This window comes from Anabrus simplex, chromosome 2 (genome assembly GCF_040414725.1).
Source record: "Anabrus simplex isolate iqAnaSimp1 chromosome 2, ASM4041472v1, whole genome shotgun sequence".
Classification (NCBI taxonomy): Eukaryota; Metazoa; Arthropoda; class Insecta; order Orthoptera; family Tettigoniidae; genus Anabrus; species Anabrus simplex.
This window is the reverse complement of record NC_090266.1, coordinates 803,099,678-803,120,789: the sequence shown is the minus strand read 5'-3', so window position 1 is coordinate 803,120,789 and position 21,112 is coordinate 803,099,678. Positions and strand designations below refer to the sequence as shown.

At 37.6% G+C, this 21,112-nt stretch overlaps 1 protein-coding gene across 1 annotated transcript in view; it reads left to right on the top strand.

The window, feature by feature from the left end:
- LOC136863112 (uncharacterized) overlaps positions 1-21,112 on the top strand; it is a 414,667-nt gene that overhangs the window by 316,878 nt on the left and 76,677 nt on the right. The window contains exon 10 of the mRNA XM_068225861.1: positions 15,810-15,923. Coding sequence (XP_068081962.1) covers positions 15,810-15,923 — 114 coding nt within the window. The remainder of the gene's footprint in view (positions 1-15,809; positions 15,924-21,112) is intronic.

Sequence of the window (21,112 nt, the reverse complement as noted above, 5' to 3'; positions counted from 1 at the left end):
ATTGGGACCGGTTTCGGCAACTACGTAGGTGATTTGAAAAGTTCTTGGAATGTACTAGAATTAAGTATCTTACCTCGGTGGAACTGCTTTTATTTTTCAACCTAGTCTCCCTGTAGACTAATGCATTTGGTCCAGGGATGTTCCAATGCCTTGATCCCATCTTGAAAATGAGATTCCTCCAGGCCTGCAAAATACCTCTCCAATTCGTCTGTCAGTTCTTCCCTTGTAGAAAATCTCCATCCACTGAGGAAAATTTTCAGCTTGGGGAATAGATGAAAGTTTGATGGTGCCAAATCAGGTGAATAAGGTGAATGTGGCAACAATTCGTACCCCAGTTCATGAAGTTTTGCCATGGCAATAACACTTGTGTGTGGCAGAGCGTTGTCCTGATGAAAGATGGCCTTTTTCCTTGCCAAACCAGGCCTTGTTTCGCGTATCTTTTCCTGTAGTTGGTCTAGGAGGTTTGCATAGTATTGCCCCGTAATTGTTTGGCCAGTAGGAAGATAATCTATTAGCAGAATGCGTTTTGCATCCCAGAAAACTGAGGCCATGACCTTTCCGGCCGAACACACTGCCTTTGCTTTCTTTGGTGGTGGTGAATCAGCATGTTTCCACTGCTTTGACTGCTGTTTTGTCACTGGGGTATAGTAGTGGACCCAAGTTTCATCTGTAGTCACAAACCGGCGCAAAAAATCTTGTTGGTTGCACTGAAAATGGGCCATACTTTGTTCAGACATTTCCAATCTGGTGTGTTTATTGTCCAATGTCAAGAGCCGCAGCACCCATCTTGCGGATAATTTTTTCATACCCAATTCCTCGGTTAAAATATAATATACCCATTCAGAAGACATCCCTACAGCTTCAGCAATCTCCCGCACTTTCAGTCAACGATCCTCCATGACCATTTTATGCCCTTTTGCAGTAAATTCTGGAGTTGTACACATTTTGGCCGTCCATTACGCGGATCATCATCCAAGCTCTCCCGGCCAAATTTAAACTCGCTGGTCCACTTGGCAACAGTTGAAAATGAAGGAGCAGAGTCCCCCAGTGTGTTCTGAAAGTTGGCATGAATTTCCTTTGCTTTCATACCTTTCTTTACAAAGTATTTAATCACTGCTTGAATCTCAGTTTTTTTCTATTGTCACAAATCACTACGCAGGAACAACAACAAAGAGTCGTCACTACCACACTCCTGCAGCTAGAGGACTGACGCGCCACGTGTTCACTCACAAAGGATGTGTGATTATTGCGCGGGAACCTCGTTGCTCTAGCACTGACATCTAGCGGTGATTCCGAGAACTTTTCAAACCATCCTCGTATACTTGCCATCATCAGCTTAAGAAAATTGTTAAAAGGCATTCTGAAAACTACACTAACATGATTTAAAAAATTTATGTATTTACAACTTGTTCTTAAACTAAGTTTTTGTAACGAATGTACACCACAAAACTTGAATATTTAAAATACAAAGACTAGAATAATTCCTATAAGATACAATACAAGTCGTAAATATTATACAATCTTTTGAATATAAAAGTAGTAAATGACAATGTCAAATTACTTGTAGATGTTATAAAAGTTGATTACAGTATTGAGTTTTTGTAAAAAAATTCTTCATAAAATACGAGGGTTGGGGCAAAATTCGTGGCAACTATTTTTTTTTTTTCTTGAAGATACCAGTCCGGTTGGAAAATGTGGCATATACAGACGAAAGGACAAGGTGTTAACTACATGTGTGGACACTGAATAGCCCTGAAATATCATACCACATTAATTTATTACGGTAGTATACAGGGCAATATGGCCTTCCTGGTGCAAAAGAATGACAACACAGTACACACATGGGCCTAAAGACCCTCAGAGTAGTCCCCAGCTACCGACACCACACGTTGCCAACGATGTGGGAGGCACTGAATACCAACTGCCTCAGCATTTGCTGCACCATGTGTGAAGCGGGTCACCTGTTCGCGCACAAACTAGCAATGTCCTCTCGTGTTGCAAACCACCTAGCACGTAGTGGTTCCTTAATCTTTCGAATGAGATCAAAGTCACAGGGCGAAATGTTGGGAGAGTATGGTGGGTGCTCCAATTCTTCCCATCCCCAACATCGCTGTAGCTGCCCTACACACTCTGCTTTATGTGGTTTTGTATTGTCATGCAGGATTATTGCATTGTCCACAAGATCCGGACGTTTCTCCCGAACGCTACGTCGTACCTGTCGCACCAGGAAATCCCTGTAGTACTGTGCGGTCACTGTTCTGCCATGTGGAACAAAGTGGCAAAAAATGACACTCCTGACGTCATACGCGACGATCACCATCTATTTGACTGGAGAAGGATTGTGACGGACCTTCTGCCTCCTTGGTGATCCAGCACGTCGCCACTCCGCGGCCTGACGTTTCAGTTCTGGTTCGTATGCCCTGGCCCAAAATTCATCGATGGCGATTATTCGTGACAAGAATTGATCGCCGTCCTGCTGCCAGCGTGTAGGGTGCTCAGAGCATATTGGATAGCGCACCCACCTTTGAACTTCCGTCAGTACATTTGGTACCCACTGTGATGCGCTTTTGCGCAGTTGCAGCTCATTATGCAATATCCTGTGGATGGTGCGTTTCTTGATGTCACTTGCCCTCTCTAACTCCAGTAGCGTCCATCGTCTGTCTTCATCCAGGAGCTGCTCGATGACGGCACGTGCCACGTCGTTCCGCACACTGACAGGTCGTCCCGAACGTTACTCATCACTGGTTGACACACGTCCTTGCTGAAACTTTCCTACCCAGCGTGCTACTGTACGGTATGGTAGGGCATTATTCCCAAGGGCTTCCACTAATTCACTGTGACATTCCATCGCATTTCTCCCTTGGAGAACGGCTATTTTATTGTAAGCGCACTGCTCAAAACGGGTTACTTCCATCTCGCACGACACTCACCTACTGACTGATTTCACAGCCCTCGCTGCTCTACTACCAGCTGTCACAGAGCCATCTGTTGTTCTGCATACACACTATGTCTGCAGAACTTCCACACGACACATATACGTTTGTGATCCGTTCACATATCTACAAGAAAAAAATAGTTGCAATGACTTTTGCCCCAATCCTTGTATATCTTAATTGGTCATTAAAGGCATTCAATTGGCCTTGTCGAAATGCAAAACATTTTTAATCACATTTAACATACAGTAAAATTGGCTGATTAGAATATTAAAAGTCGTTATACATGAGGGAACATCAGATTACAGCACCAATTTTTGATAAAAACAGTTTGTCGTAGAATATATGCTAATGACCTATGTAGAATGTTCGAGTTTGCCTTGATAGTATCTAGAGTATGGTGACTAATATCTTGTGTGGATACAGTAAATTAAATTATACTAGTACATGTGTAACGTAATTTTGATAGCTGTATCCATAAATATGCATAAATTTGAGAATTGTAGATTGATGGCCAAGATTTCTTGAAAAACAATATGTTCTGTAGGATTTTGGTGGATCTAGAAAGATCTCGAACCAAGACGGACCTAAAAGAAGAAAACAAATTGCGTATTATCGTGACGGAAATGGAGACAAGGAGAAATTCCTTTTTGTAAATAGAAACTCACCTCGAGCACCAAGTTGATGAAGGTAAAGCTGATGAGGAACTGCCTTGCAAAATTACAGACAACAGGCCACAAGCCCTAGCAGAGAGGCAGAGCGTGTTATGTAGGGGAAGGGGTGGTGGCGGTAGCTGGAGGGCATTGGTCGGGCGGGCGTGGATTAAGGTTGGTCGTAGTAGGCTAGCGTGTTATGTATTATTTTGTATACTGATTGATCTTTTGGTATTTTTAGATTATTAATTACAGAAGTAAGTGTATCAAATAAAATTGTAGGTTATTCGGACAAGTCGTTAAAATTGTAGTTAGGGTTCTAATATTGATCTAGCAAAATGAACATTGCTCCGTTAGGTCAAGTAAGGCCTTTGTTTATTATTTCAATAATATCTATATCGTGATTAAACATAGTGAAAGCTATGTTTGTAGTAATTTATATGCTGTCCTATTGCCGAAAATCTCCTGTATTTAATAGCACTGACATGCTCATTGTACCTGATCTTAAAGGATCTTCCTGTTTGTCCATTATATGTGCTGGCACAGTTGTTACTGTGAAATCTGTATACACCTGATTTGTTGAAAAGGTTAGAAACATTAACTAGGCTAGAGTTATGAAATATGTCAAGATTTCTATTATTCATTCTATAAGTGATATTGTACCGGTTACGACCTGTACATGCCGTATTTTTTTACTATTAATTGTACTTCGTCGTCACGCAAGACGTTCAGAGCGAACTTGGTTTGTTTATGTTCGGAGGAGCGAGCAGGCGAGCCAGCGACTGCTGTGTGTGTGACGTAGCTGCAGGGACAGTATAGACTACCCGCCTGACGCCACGTGTAGCCTGCATGGCCTGGTATGTTCTGGATATGAACAGCACGCCTTCGCGAACATTCGGTTGAAAAAAAAATTAAACGTTCTATAATAATAATCACAGCGACTTGAGCGATACGTCGTTCTGAAGAGGATAACATAAACGTCCCAAATTGTGAATCTCGAGAAAATCCGTCGAGAGATTCTCGAGATAATCAGCCTCAAAGAGATCACATTATGTGATGACGTACTGAATATACGGAGAGCTCACTTTACCCAGATCAGACAGTCATAGCTGAGTGTCCAGCCTGACTCTCCATGCTGCAGTGTTCATCGAAGTGCTGACAGAGGCTATCTTCGAATATTCAAAGTCTTCATGTGGGACTTAAACTCTAACAGTCGTGTTGAAATTATAAATTGTGCGCGTGTGAACTCTAATATATAACCAAGTCTTTATAATGGGCATTGAGTCTATCAATCAAGTTGAACTTATAATCTGTGCACGTGTTTGAACTCTGATTGTGACAAGTCATGTATTAGACTTAAGTGACAACAGTTGAAAAAAATGAAATGTCCTAGGCTTTTAGTGCCGGGATATCCCAGGACGGGTTCGGCTCGCCAGATGCAGGTCTTTCTATTTGACACCCGTAGGTGACCTGCGCGTCGTGATGAGGATGAAATGATGATGAAGACAACACATACACCCAGCCCCCGTGTCATTGGAATTAACCAATTAAGGTTAAAATCCCCAACCCGGCCGGGAATCGAACCCGGGACCCTCTGAACCGAAGGCCAGTACGCTGACCGTTCAGCCAACGAGTCGGACAGTGACAACAGTTGTGTTGAACTTACATTCTGTGCGCTTATAGAAACTTCTCGATATAACTTACCTTCTTCTTGTAGAACCGAGTTTATTACCATGTTACCTGTGTGAAACTTAGTCTCAGAATCAATATTAATTTCAATGTGGCACTACTATGTTATACTATTAACTGTGACATTTTGTTAAATCCCAGTCAGCACAATTTTATTTATAAAAAAGGGTGTTTATGGAAGTGTTCGAACTTTCACATGAATGTTAATGCAAGTGATTACCATAATCGTATATTACGACACCAGTGTTTCACTCCGAACTCAAACTGTTTTCTTTATCCAATTCAAACAAAATTATGTATTATTTCTTCTGAACAGTGTGTAAATTATTTGTGTGTGACTGACTGCAGTGTCTTTGATAAACTCTCAACAGTCACCTATTTTTTTAATGTCAAGTGCGCCTAACAACGAACTGTGCTTTTCATTTCAACCTTATTTCTTCGTCAAAGTGTTCAGTATTATTTCATGACTAACAGCAGTGTCTTTGATAAACTCTAGAGCAGTCATAAATTTCTTTCGATGTCAAGTGCTACTTTATTTAGTGGAAAATCACCACGAACTGTGCCAAGTGCGTGAACAATTTTCAGTTTCTTTATTTCCATTCATGAACTGTGCTTTATTTTTTTCAATCTCGATGCTACCCGCATCTTCATCTTTAGTGAACTTATTTATTCTGTCTGCAAGATTAAGAGTGAATTCGACTGCATATCACAACCACATTAAATGAAACAGTGCTGTTAAACCAAAGTGTTGGGGGACTGTGTAATTCTGTTCACTCGTATAAGTTATGTGACGAGTGATTACCCGCAACATCATCGGAGAACGTCGTGGAACGTCGGAGATCGTCCAGAACGTCGAAAGTTCAAGACTCAAACCCATATCAAACCAACTTGGGTGTTCCGGCCTCATCTCAACGAAATATCGGCAACTTCCAGAACATGTTCCATCCCCGTTCAGCCTGGTGAACTGGGAGCAGGGGTCATCAAAAGGTGACGTTGAAGACAGCGACTTTCAACAGTAAGGTGATGTGTACTTTGAAATGCATTTTCTGAATAAAAAACTATTATTCAATTTATTTTAAAATATTCTTGTAGATAGGACCCTGCCTCCTGTACCAAGCCCTGGCTAGAAACCACCCAGAATTGCCCTGAGACCTACTTTTTGCTAAGTTTAATATTAATTCATAAAGTTGGGCTATTTTACTGGTACAATATTGATATTTTTCTCCTTAAATATGTTTGTTATTCTATAAATGTCAGGATTAAATGTAAAGGTTGAATAAGTTTTTGATCCAATTGTGGTGTTGTTTTTTTTTTTTTTTTTTTTTTTTTTTGTAAATTGGAATTTAGTCAGTGTTTAAACTTATATATTATATGTTTCATAAAACTATGGTTGTAGCCATTGTGGAGTTCAATGCTACATATAGTATTAAGTTCTTTATTTAAATCTGATTTTGACATGGGAACGTTAAAGGCTCGGTGTATCAAACTGTTATAGGTAGCACGCTTATGTTAGTGGGGGTATACGAAGTCTTGTTTAATGGTAATAGCGGTGTGTGTTGGTTTTCTATAAACTTTGTATTTAAAAGAAAACGGCAGTCTAGTAATGGTTAAATCTAAAAAATTTAAGAGCTTTAATAACTTCAGATTCTGTTGTGAACTTGATGTCTGGATCGATATTATTAAGGTGATCTAGGGTGGTAGATGTGTCAATAGAGCGTTGGTCCATAATAATAAACGTATCATTTACAAACCATTGTTACCAAAGCAGATAAAGGGAACACTACTGTTATAATGGACCAAACAGATTATATCGCCAAAACAAAAAGCTTTTCTACAGATAGTTCCTTCACAATAATTGAAAAAGATCCAAACCAATCCATTCAAGAACAATTAAAAGAGATACTGAAAAACACAACCTTTTTGCTAACTGATAGTGAAAAAAACAAGCTTATCAATATGAACCCAGGACTACCAACCATCAAAGCACAACCCAAAATCCAAAGATGGAATTCCTATATGTCCTATAGTAAATTTTAGACCGAGCCCCCTTTATAAAACAATGCAATTCATCCAACAATTCCTGAGTAAACACTACACTTTTCAAGCAAACAAATCCGTTAAAAATACCCTTTAAACTGCAACAACAACATCATACAATGCATTCATTCGAAATTACCAATATGTATACCAATATTAAACCAGAAAAGGTTTTACCAGTCATTCTAAAAAAACCTACATAATCATAGCCAACTTAGCCAACTTGAAATAGCTCACTTTATGACCTTTCTGAAACTTCTAACAGTAACTACTTCATACTCAACAAGGTAATATACAAACAAGACTGCCTAGCCGTGGGTTCACCAGCATCTGGCATTTTAGCTAATATATACTTAGATTTCCTAGAATATACAAAAATAGAGAAAGACAAGACATTTAACAATATACTCCTATGGTCCCGATTTGTAGACAATACGTTTATTATTATGGACCAACGCTCTACCACCCTAGCCCACCTTAATAATATCGATCCAGGCATCATGTTCACAATAGAATCTGAAGTTAATAAGGCTCTTAATTTTTTAGATTTAACCATTACTAGACTTTCGTTTTCTTTTAAATACAAAATTTATAGAAAACCAACACACACTGCTATTACCATTAAACAAGACTCCATACACCCCCCTAACCATAAGCGTGCTACCTATAATAGTTTGATACACCGTGCCTTTAACGTTCCCATGTCAAAATCAGATTTAAATAAAGAACTTAACACTATATGTAGCAATGCTCCCCACAATGGCTACAACCATAGTTTTATAGAACGTATAATATATAAGTTTAGGCACTGACTAAAATCCAGTTTACAAAAAGAAACAACTAGATCAAAAACTTATTCAACCTTTACATTTAATCCTGACATTTATAGAATAACAAACGTTTTTAAGAAGAAAAAATATCAATGTCACCTTTAGAACCAATAATAGAAATCTTGACGTATTTCATAACTCTAGCCTAGTTAATGTTTCTAAACCTTTCGACAAATCAGGTGTATACAGATTTCACAGTAACAACTGTTGCAGCACATATATTGGACAAACAGGAAGATCCTTTAAGATCAGGTACAATGAGCATGTCAGTGCTATTTAATACAGGAGATTTTCGGCAATAGGGCAGCATATAAATTACTACAAACATAGCTTTCACTATGTTAATCACAATATAGCATTATCAAAATATTAAACAAAGGCCCTTTATTTTACCTAATGGAGCAATGTTTCAATTTGCTAGATCAATATTAGAACCCTAACTACAATCTGTTTTTTTTTTTTGCTAGTTGCTTTACATCGCACCGACTCAGATAGGTCTTATGGCGACGATGGGACAGGAAATGGCTAGGAGTGGGAAGGAATCGGCCGTGGCCTTAATTAAGGTACAGCCCCAGCATTTGCCTGGTGTGAAAATGGGAAACCACGGAAAACCATTTTCAGGGCTGCCGATAGTGGGGTTCGAACCTACTATCTCCCGAATACTGGACACTGGCCGCAATTAAGCGACTGCAGCTATCGAGCTCGGTAACTACAATCTTAACGACTTGTCCGAATAACCTACAATTTTATTTGATACACTTACTTTTGTAATTAATAATCTAGAAATAACAAAAGATCAATCAGTATACAAAATAATACGTAACATGCTAGCCTACTACCCCCACCGTAATCCACACCCTCCCGACCAATGCCCTCCAGCTACCGCCACCACCCCTTCCCCTACGTAACACGCTCCGCCTCTCTGCTTGGGCTTGTGGTCTGTTGTCTGTCATTTTGCAAGGCAGTTCCTCATCAGCTTTTTACCTTCGACAACTTGGTGCTTGAGGTGAGTTTCTATTTACAAAAAGGAATTTCTCCTTGTCTCCGCTTCTGTCACGATAATACGCAATTTGTTTTCTTCTTTTAGGTCCGTCTTGGTTCGATATCTTTCTAGATCCACCAAAATTCTACAGAACATATTGTTTTTCAAGAAATCTCTGCCACCAATCTACAGTTCTCAAATTCATGCATATTTATGGGTACAGCTATCAAAATTACGTTACACATGTACTAATATAATTTAATTTACTGTATCCACACAAGATTTACTCACTATACTCTAGATACTATCAAGGCAAACTCGAACATTCTACACAGGTCATTAACATATATTCTACGACAAACTGCTTTTATCAAAATTGGTGCTGTAATCTGATGTTCCTTCATTTATAACAACTTTCAATATTCTAATCAGCCAATTTTACTGTATGTCAAATCAAATCAAATCAAAATCTCTTTATTTGCAAATGAGGTGTCTACCTCGGTGGCAAATGGTACACTAAAATACATTATTGTCAAACACTAAATATTAAATTAACAAGAGAAGAAAATTTTTCCTATAATACAATATTATACAATTTACGCTAACAATGTTTTCTATTAAACACACAGCTCATCCTTAATAAATTTATATTGTTTGCAAAATTCTACCTATAATATCTCCTGTACTACTTACAAATATAGTCAACTGATATACAGTAAGTGGAATGACTTCAAATGATACTATACAACTGGTATAACATTAATATTTACATTGCATTTATTTATTTACTTTTTTTTTTACCCGTTCTGGATCCTAAGTAGCATAACGACCTGCTGCGTCTTAACCAGAGCCCCTTTTGCCACCACTTTTCAGAGTTCCTGAAGGGCCTTCACAGCTACCGTAGCGGTCCCAGGGCCCTCGAAGTCCCCACTGTACTTCACCCCTGCAGGCAGTCCCCTACTTTGGCTGTCCAAACTCCTTAGACCAGGGGATGGAATTAATTTATTCACACACATTTTTTTTATTTACAATAACCTGCACTGGTTGAATGCCCTCTAACACTTCATTTATTTTCTCTGTTGCTGTTTATTCTCTTCTTGAATATCTGTACAGATTTTGGAAAAGGATCAAACACTACCCCTGGTAAACTGTTCCACTCCTTCACACCCTTCCCAATGAATGAAAATTTACCCCAATCGCTTCTGCTAAAATTCCTTCTAATTTTATATTTGTGGTCAGTCCTGCCAATATAATTATTTTCCAACTGAAGCCTCTCACGGATATCTCCCCATGCTTCTTCTCCTGTATAGGCTCTATATAATCCTATAAGTCTAGTTTTCTCCCTTCTCTTACTTAAAGTTTCCCACCCAAGTTCCTTTAACATTTCTGATACACTACTCTTTCTCCTGAAATCCCCTGTTACAAATCTTGCTGCTTTCCTCTGCACGCTATCTATTTCTTTTATTAGGTATTCTTGGTGAGGATCCCAAACACTGTTTGCATATTCCAATAATGGGGGGCACAACGTGTAGGGGGCTTGTCCTTTTCCCCTGACCTTCCATAGATGCTGTAAAGGTTTATGGTAAATAAATAATGAACAATGAATGAATGAACAATGAATGAACCATACTCAAGTAACTTTTTTCTTTTAATTCTTTGTTGCATCCTTTAAGTAGCCTCATTATGACATGTAATGATCTGTATGTTTTCCCAACAATGTCATCAACATGACTCTTCCAGTGCAAATTACTTTCAAATCTCACACCTAAGTATTTGCACTTGCCATCTTTTGGGATAACTACCTCATCCAAAGTATATTCAAATTCAGTTTTAAAGCTCCTGTTTGTAAAAGTTGTAACAGTTGATTTGCCTCCATTAACCTTCATATTATTTTCTTCAACCCATTGTTGGATACTTTCAAGGTCCCTTTGTAATTCTGAACAATCCTCAATGTTGTTTATTTCCTTATAAACAATTATGTCATCTGCATACAATCTTATTTTTGATGTTATATTGTTCCCTAAATCATTTGCGTATATTAAGAAAAGTAACGGACCGATTATACTACCCTGTGCAATTCCCTTCCAAACTTTCTCTTCCTGAGATACATTATTTCCTACTTTGACTTTCTGAACCCTTGAATTTAGAAATGCTTTTATCCAACGTGTAACCCTTACGTCCAATCCTATTCCCTTCAATTTCTTTAATAATATTCCATGTTCCACTCTATCAAAGGCTTTGGAAAGATCTATGGCTATGCAATCTAACTGACCTCCTGAATCCAACTGATCTGATATGTCCTGCTGAAATCCCACCAGTTGTGCCTCACAAGAAAATTTCTTTCTAAATCCATACTGGCTCCTCATGAACCAATTTTTATCACATATCCCTCTGATGTACTTCGATATTAAACTCTCCAGTATTTTACAAACTATACTGGTCAGGCTGATTGGTCTGTAGTTCTCTGGTTTCCTTTTATCACCCTTTCCTTTATAAATTGGTATTATTATAGATTCCTTCCATTCCTTTGGTATTACACTATTATTTATGACATAGTCAAAGAGAAATTTTAAATAAGGCACTATGTACCACCCCATTGTCTTTAATACCTCCCCAGTAATTTGATCACTTCCTGCTGCTTTTCCTTGCTGAAGCAGTTGGATTTCTCTGAAAATATCTTCGTTTGTGAATGAGAAGCTTCTTGTTTCCCTCTGTCTCTCTCCCTCTCTATCTTCTGTTTCGGTTTCCAACTCTTGACAATCATCTACTGAATCTCTAAATTCCCTACTAAATAGGTTTGCTTTCTCAGTATCTGTTAAATAGTGTTCACCCCCTTCTCCCACCATTGTAGGAATTTGTTAAATGTAATGAAAAATGTTTGCAATTTGACAGGCCAATTGAATGCCTTTTAATGACCAATTAAGATATATTTTATGAAGAATTTTTTACAAAACTCAATACTGTAATCAATGTTTGTAACATCTACAAGCAATTTGACAACGTCATTTACTATTTTTATATTCAAAAGATTGTATAATATTTACAACTTGTATTGTATCTTATAATAATTATTCTAGTCTTTGTATTTTAAATATTCAAGTTTTATGGTGTACACCCAATACAAAAACTTGGTTTAAGAACGAGTTGTACATACATAAATTTTTTAAATTATGTTAGTGTAGTTTTCAGAATGCCTTGTGACAATTTTCTTAGGCTGATGATGGCAAGTATAGTTGCCGAAACTGGTCCCGATAATGAGATCAAATAAATATGTGATGTATTAATAACTTCACAACTTTGTAGTATTGAATAGGTGGAACCACTTACCCATATTTCTTAATGTACCATGTTGTTGTGACTAGCGAACAAACTATGAAACTGTAATGATCATTGAGCTCTGGTCTTCAGTTTGCTTTTGATTTGAGTTACAACGTTCGTGTAACTCCAAGCTGCAAAGCTCCTTTGTGGTTGGAATCTGAATGACAGCAGATATTTCATGTACTGACGTCAGTATATCGAACTCTGGATGAAAATCTTTCCCTGTATATTTCTTCAGAATTTAATTTCCTGACCTCATTCCATAATCTGAATACCAAATCTGCCTCTTCCCTTGCTATTCCTCTCAACCGCTCTTCCATGAAGAACAAATCATCTTTTGTGACTAGGTCACAACTTCAGAACACACTTCCTGCTGATGTCAGGAGCTACAAGTGCCAGGCTGAGTGACTCAGACGGTTGAGGCGGTGGCCTTCTGATACCAACTTGGCAGGTTCAATCCTGGCTCAGTCCGGTAGTATTTGAAGGTGCTCAAATACGTCAGCCTTGTGTCGGTAGATTTACTGGCATGTAAAAGAACTACTGTGGGACAAAATTCCAGCACTTCAGCGTCTCCGAAAACCATCAAAAGTAGTTAGTGGAATGTAAAAACAATATTATTTAGGAACTCTTAAGCCGTATACAAAATTTAGGACTGCTTGCCGAGATTTCCTTCTCGACACCGACGACATTTACATGTGACTGATGTGTGATAGGTTGTGTGGCTGCGTTATTATGGTATGTACTGTAAGTTATTAATTTTGTGATTTCACAATTTATGCAGTTCACTCCTAGAATTATTATTATTATTATTATTATTATTATTATTATTATTTTAAATAAAAGCATATATGTGTGTAACATTTACTATTAAATTCATGTACACAGAATTTAAGTAGTCTCTGTTTAGTGCCAGACTTGTTTTATAATGCATAGGCCTAGTGTGTATATGAATAGTAGGCTTTAGTGTTCTGTTATGCTTTCATTAAGATATATTGTTTCTAATTACTTTTCAATTGTTGTGTTTCATATTTTTCTTCATTTAATGCATATTACGTGCTTTACTTATTATGTACTTAGCAAATGATTATCTGGTTTTAGCTATTTAATTGAATAATAGTATTTCTTTATGTTACAATCTATGTGGTTAAATGTAAGAGCCCAAACTTTGCCACTGCATGAGACATAAATATTGTTCAGAACAGTAATTCTGCCTTAATAAGTTTTAGAAAAATGTTGTTCAGTGCAAGAAATGCAAATTACCATTGAAAAACCTATCAGAACCTAGGTTAGAATATCCCAACAGTAAATTTTATTAAAAGATTTCTTATTTGTTATAATTGTAGTAAATCATTGTAAAGTGACTGGCAAAGAAAAAAAAAAAGATAACTTTAATTTGGTTCTAATTTTTTAACTTTATACATAATTTAAAACGGAGTAATGCATTTTGACCTTGGTAAGTATGGTTTTATAGTTTTACTGACTGCATTAGCTAGTGATTGAAGGTATGTCCCCTTCTTAATTACACTTTTTTGTGCAACACTAGGTCTTATCACAAACAAATGATTTTCCTGCACTGAACATCTGCTATGCGTTGTTTTATTGCTTAATTACCTCATTTCCATTTGGAAAACATAACTGTCAACAATGTTTAGTGTATCATTTCGTCATTAAGTTTAATTGAAAGCACACCTCCTACACCCGAAGATGTTGGCAAGGTTGTTGCCCTGAGTGATGATGGAATGTAACCTCCGTTATACTGCTATTGCTGCTGCTGCTGCTGCTGCTGCCATAGGCACACCATAAACTACGGTGCAAGAGGCAGTGAGATGGTTTTAAGAGATGAACAGTTACTCCAGAAGAACTTGATCTGGCATAAAAAGGAAGACTTCAGCCAGAGATGACAGATTTCCTGTTAACCATGTTTTAAGAGATTGCCATGCAACTACAGTTGAAACTCAGAATTGAATTTTGCATATGCGTGGTGTTAATGAAAACAAGAGGACTGTTCAACAACACCTTAGACAATAAATTCGCAATTACCAGCTATGGGAGCAGATCTGACTAGACAGCACCAAGCTGCCTGTCTTCAGTGTGCTTGTCAGCACGTCCAATGGACCATGCAGGAATGGAACAGAGTGTTGTTCTCTGATGAGTCTAGGTTCTCCCTAAAATCTCCAGATTGTAGGGAAAGTGTGTGTAGACAATCTGGAGAGCAGTATGTAGAGTGCACCTCCTCTGCAGTCCGACTCGTTGGCTGAATGGTCAGCGTACTGGCCTTTGGTTCAGAGGGTCCCGGGTTCGATTCCCGGCCGGGTCGGGGATTTTAACCTTCATTGGTTAATTCCAATGGCCTGGGGCTGGGTGTTTATGCTGTTCCCAACATCCCTGCAACTCACACACCAACACAACACTATCCTCCACCACAATAACACGCAGTGTCCTACACATGGCATATGCCGCCCACCCTCATCGGAGGGTCTGCCTTACAAGGGCTGCACTCTGCTAGAAATAGCCACATGAAATTATTATACCTCCTCTGCAAGGACGCCATTTGCCAGAAGCTCCGTGATGGCATGGGGCGGCATCACCATGGAGGCCTGAACAGAATTGGTATTAACTGAAAACAGTAACCTCACCATTACATCAATGAGATTCTTGCTGATCATGTCATGCCTTTTACTCCATTTATTGGAGACGAATTCATATTCATGCACGACTCCTCTTCCACGTGTAGTGCCTTGCATACTATAGTATCTTGATGCGTTAAAGATTGTTAGACTGAACTGGCCTGTACACAACCATGATTTAAATCTCTCAGGACATCTCTGGGATAAGTTGGGTAGACAAATTTAAGGCTGTAATCGTATTCCAGAGACATTAGCTGATCCGAGGACAGAATCCCAAGAGGATGGATCATTATTGACCAGAGAGACATGAGAAACTTAACAGAGACCTTAGCTCTGAGAATGAAGGCTGTGTGGCCAAAAGGGGACGCACCAGAATTTAGTGTTTGTTTATTTTATTGTTAGTGTGGACTTCAGTTGTGTGCATTAACACATTGAAGATTAATGGGTAGAAAAGAGTTTTTAATAATTTGACAAAATGCCAGGAACTGGAGTGCAAGAAAGTTGGAACTATAACATCCATATCTTTCATTCTTCATCTTTAATATTCTATTTTGTGCTCTACGACCTTGTAAATTGTTGTTCATAATTGCTGGTACTCTTTAGAAACCTCCACTCCATTAGTAGGTCAAAGTAATGTTGCTTGGGAGAGCTCACCGGTGTGACTGGTCAGTAGTGGGTGTTTTATTACCAATATAATTCAAAATGTAAATTGTATGTATGTGGTTCATATCTCGTTACAGGCTGCTCCTGATGTTACATCCCCAAAGGAGAGTTCTGTTTACCCTAAGAGGTCACTTATCTCTCCAAACACACTTCCTGTAGTAAGGTACAGAAGCCATCCAACTGTAGATATTGTAAGTATGATTATTATTGGTCTTCTTTTATTTTTGAAATATATTTAATTCCAAAGTTTGAGTTACTGTTTTCAGTTTATATATTAAAAGTTTTATGGATTTCAGAATAAAATTATAGTGTATTTTTATTTATTTTTTTAGTGAATGTAGTGAATCTCCATCTCCCACACCTCCCGTTTACTTTCATCTCTGCATTCCATGTCCAATTAGAGCTAGTGATCTGCTGCTGCTTTTTCAACCTGTCCTGGATGAATTTGATAGGACTGTTGTTGTTGCATGTTGCAGGTGGTGTTAAAGCTTACATTCCATCCAAAGCTGCTTCCACCTTCTTGAGTTCACACATTCCCAGTAACCAACAGTGTAGCATTTTATACTCTCCACACTCTTGCCCAAAAGCTCAACAAATTGTGGTACTAGGCAGCATTTGGTACAAGGAACAGAACTCTTAATAGAATTCAACCCAGAAGCTACATCCATCATACAGACATGTATACTGTTATTTACTTGGTGTTAACAAATTCATACGCAGTGAATATCTCAAGGGACCAAACGTGTTTTCTGAATTAGACAAGTTTCCGCGTTATACAAAATGTTGGTTTTTTTTTCCCTTAAAATACCAACCACCGCCACTGTTACAGAAAACAAAATACAGTATACAGTATTTTTTTAAATATTATTTAGAGGTTACTGGTATCCAAATATGGATGATGCTCAGCTATCTAGATTGATGTACGTAGTACTGTAGTATACTGATTTGTTAAAAATTATTAATTATTACTGCACTTTATTATTACATACAGTATAATTCACAGTATATCATTTTGACACTATCATGACACTATATTATACTATTTCACAAGGCTGGGTATATGCTCCTTAAACTTATTTTACACCAGGCGAGTTGGCTGTATGGTTAGGGGCGTGCAGCTATGAGCTTGCATCCAGGAGATAGTGGGTTCAAACCCCACTGTCGGCAGCCCTGAAGATGGCTTTTCCGTGGTTTCTCACTTTCACACAAGGCAAATGCTGGTCCTGTACCTTAATTAAGGACACGGCCGCTTCTTTCCCATTCCTAGGCATTTCCTATCCCATTGTCGCTATAAGACCTATCTGTGTCAGTGCGACATAAAGCAAATAGTAAAAAAAAAAAAACTTATTTTACCGAGCAATTTAACCGTGCGGTTAGAATCGCGTTGCTGTGAGCTTGCATTTAGGAGATAGTAGGTTTGAATCCCACTGTCGGCAGCACTGAAGATGGTTTTCTGTGGTTTTCCATTTCACATCGGGATGTACACTACCATAAATGAGGCCACGGCTGCTACCTTCCCAATCCTAGCCCTTTCCCATTCTTCCTTCGCCAGAAATCTTCTATGTGTTTATGCGGTGCAGTACTTCACAACACTAAGCTTTCCCCCACAGATCAAACAAAGAAACTTGTCCCCTCCTCTTTCTAATCATGTCTTTCTGAATACAGTCCTGAGCTGAGTGCATTACTTCAAGAAGCGTGGAAGAGTTGGATGCAATGGCAAATTTACATCACAAATGCTCTGTAGAGCATATCCATGAATTTGAATCTTGTTTTGATCTTCATTTCCTTTCTCATCTCCTTTCATCTGCTCCTCTTTCTTGGCCTTTCTCACTGCTAGCAGGACTGTAGCTAATTCAAAATTGTGGTGGGTTGTAGGTTGTTCATCACTTTGAATAAGGTTCTCTGCTTCACAGGGAACTTTTTCTTGCTTAACACAAGTCTGATATTGCTGATACATTTTCAAGGACTTCATTCATTCATTCATTCATTCATTCATTCCATCATCTGTATTATCACTCTCTCCAAACCTCACTTTGATGAAACACTTCATTACAATTTCTTCCTTAATTTGCTTTACAGCCAGTCCAATTCAGTTCACTGCATCTAGAACTGATACAGATTTTGCAACATTGTAAGAGCTGTCAAGGCTGCAAAATCCCTTGTTGTATTAGGTAGGAACTAGAACAGTTTCACATTTGACAATGTTATGCTTGGATGCTAGGTGGCATTGTCAAGAAAAGGATTAACCTTTCAGTTTTCATTTTTCATTTTTGTGTCTAATCCATTCAACCAGGCTTCCATCAAAATACAAAATAGCAGTCATCCAAGTACTGTCATTGCTTTGCCAAGCCACTGGAAGGCTATAAATTTTCAGATTCTTGAAACATCTTGGTTTCGCTCACTTCCAGATCACAAAAGTTTTTAAAATTCTCCCTTCATATTCCCACACAGTAACACTGTAAGTCTTTCCTTAGACATTTTACCTCTGGCACACTTTTGTCCCTTAACGGCGAGCGACTTTGTTGGGGTAGTAACCGAAGGAACAATCATATTTCATATACATTGAAAATGTTTCTACGTTTATATTCTGAAGTCAAACCTACCAGTTTTGATTTCTAGTCATCCACTACACTTTCATTCACATCCTTAGTGCAACCTTACCAAGAAGTACACAAAACAATGAAAATGCATAAACATCAAAATGAAAACAAACACAATACTTACCGTAAGGGCAGTAGCACAAAATATGAAGCGTGGAGGGTAAAAACATGAAGGAGAAAGGCCAGGGTCTTACATTAACGTTGACAGGTTGCCAGGTCAATATTACCAACTACTAAATAACAGACAAGATTAAATTTAAAAAAAAGGAATATTTACTTAATAAATTAAATATGAAATTTTAAAATACTGTAAGAAAAGTTAAATGTACATATTCCTTTATAAAAACCAAAAACGTAATTAAAACTAAAGGAAGAAACAGTATTTTGTAATGAAATTTAAATTAAGATGAAATGAAGCTGACATTAACATAGGCTTCCACAAACAATCAAAGTTGGAAAACTCATAACTAATACCATTAAATAAAATTGTCAATTACGTTACCTTAATGTACAGAAAGATTAAAATATTTTTAAAAAAGGAAAAATTGGTTGCAACCAGAATTTTTTTTAACGATAAACGCCAGGTAATTACTACATGGAATTTAATTTTTTTAAAATAAAATAGTCAGAGGATAATCAGTATGCGGGCCCGCGATTACTAATACTGTTTAAAATTGAAATTTGCTACACTACCAACGAATAATAAGCCACACGCAAAGGCACACACAAGAACACACTTATAATAAATCAGTGGCTCCAACCGCGAATAAAATTTACATAAATAAACCAAACCAGATTAAATAATAACAAAACAAAGGCGGAAAACTATCCCAACTAAATGAAAAATATCAAGGAAAAATACTATAAATGTTCCCACATAATAACAGAACACGCAAGCACACCACGGGAGCGATCATTTACCGACGCCAAGCCATCATCCCATAATAGTCATCAAAGCCACCAAATTTAATAATGTGTCCATCAGATAAGATAAGAAGGGGATGACACATTACGTAATAACAAAGGCAAGGAACCCAAACAATGAGTAGAATGTGACAAGAAAACGTTAAGAAAATAACAAGTATTAAGTTAAATATCGACCAGCAAATTTCAATTTTTCACAGACTTGACGTTGTTAAAAATAATTATTATTTATGCAAGAGGTGATAGTTAGAAATTACATTTTCTTTTGTCAAACAGTTGACCTACTGCTCAGGTAATTTAGAATAAAGGGGGCTTTGGATTATGCTAGGATACTTACATGAGGTGTCATTAATTAAAGACGGAACAATGCAAATAACGATCACATCCAAATAATTAGCCGGCAAAGGCAACAGCAACAGTTAGAAGGAAAATACAAACGACTAAGGAAAATTAGGGAAGAAAATCAACACCAAAATAAAATAACAGAAAGATAATAATAATAATAATAATAATAATAATAATAATAATAATAATAATAATAATAATAATAATAATAATAATAATTGCAATAATAATAGTAATAATAATAATAATAACCATCTCAAAGAATGAGTAATAATAATAATAATAATAATAATAATTGCAATAATAATAGTAATAATAATAATAATAACCATCTCAAAGAATGAGTAGGCAAACAAGGTACGAACCACAACACAGTAAGATTAAACAACTCGCACAAAATACAACCTCATAGACCCAAAACTAACGATTCCAAATTCCCATATAATTTAGTTTCATACTTTCACGAATTTAGTCCATAACCGATACAATGAATTTTGCTTGCAGACGTTTACAGTTTTTAATTAACGAACCAAAGTTTCGAAGGATGTGCTCCTTAGCTGTACGGGATCACTTTAATAATATAGACATTCCAGTACTTACTTGAGTAGAGTTATCCAATACTAAGACTTACAACACTTTTAGAACTGACCATATTGGTAAGGGTTAACACACGCAAAGTTTTCTTCTTACACCAATGAAAAACTTAAGGTTGGAGCACACTGAGAAGCATTTAAGAAGTAAAGGGCATAGCCCCAACATCCTCTGAGTTATCCTCCAGAGTCAGGCCCCATTACTACGGTTCTCCCAATTACGCAAAGATGTCTCTTTAAGAGCTCTCCTTAATGCAGCCATGTTGAATGCTCCAACACAACAGCCAGACTGCCCTCTCTCACACAGAGCAGCCGGAAGTCAGCCGCTCCCAGCATTCCAAAGTTTGCATTGCGCAGGGCCGCGGGCATCAAACGATAATAATCGAGCGAATCAGATTAATCCAGCAAATACGTAACAAATAGGAGATATAATTTTGAATTAAATGTGCATGGTAAATTCCACAACTAGGCGACAGTTCCCAACAATGAGTGATAATGTTAGATAATGTCTCGATTCACAAGTAGACATGCCAGATAAATAAATAAATACTCGTAGATGTTTTCATGTTACAATTCCATTATGCCAAATAAATATTAGTTGCCATTTTCATGTCACACTTAGATTCCCCGTAAACTTGATTTCAGACGGTACTCTGCCTCTTCTTGAAACTGTTGAGTCGTCGTGTAGATGCTTTGAACTCGTGATTTCCAAGAGATCTGGCTGCAGCGAGAGCTTGACTATGAAGCATCGGACCAGATATGATCATATTTTTTGACCAGGCAGAGGTGAATCACTCCCACACTACCTCATTGATTTTTCTAGTCACCGTGATCTTCGCCTTCCTCTTTCGACCATTCCCTTGATTCCACTCATTCATTATTATTTCTTTATTTGTAACCATGTCATAAATTTTGCATTTT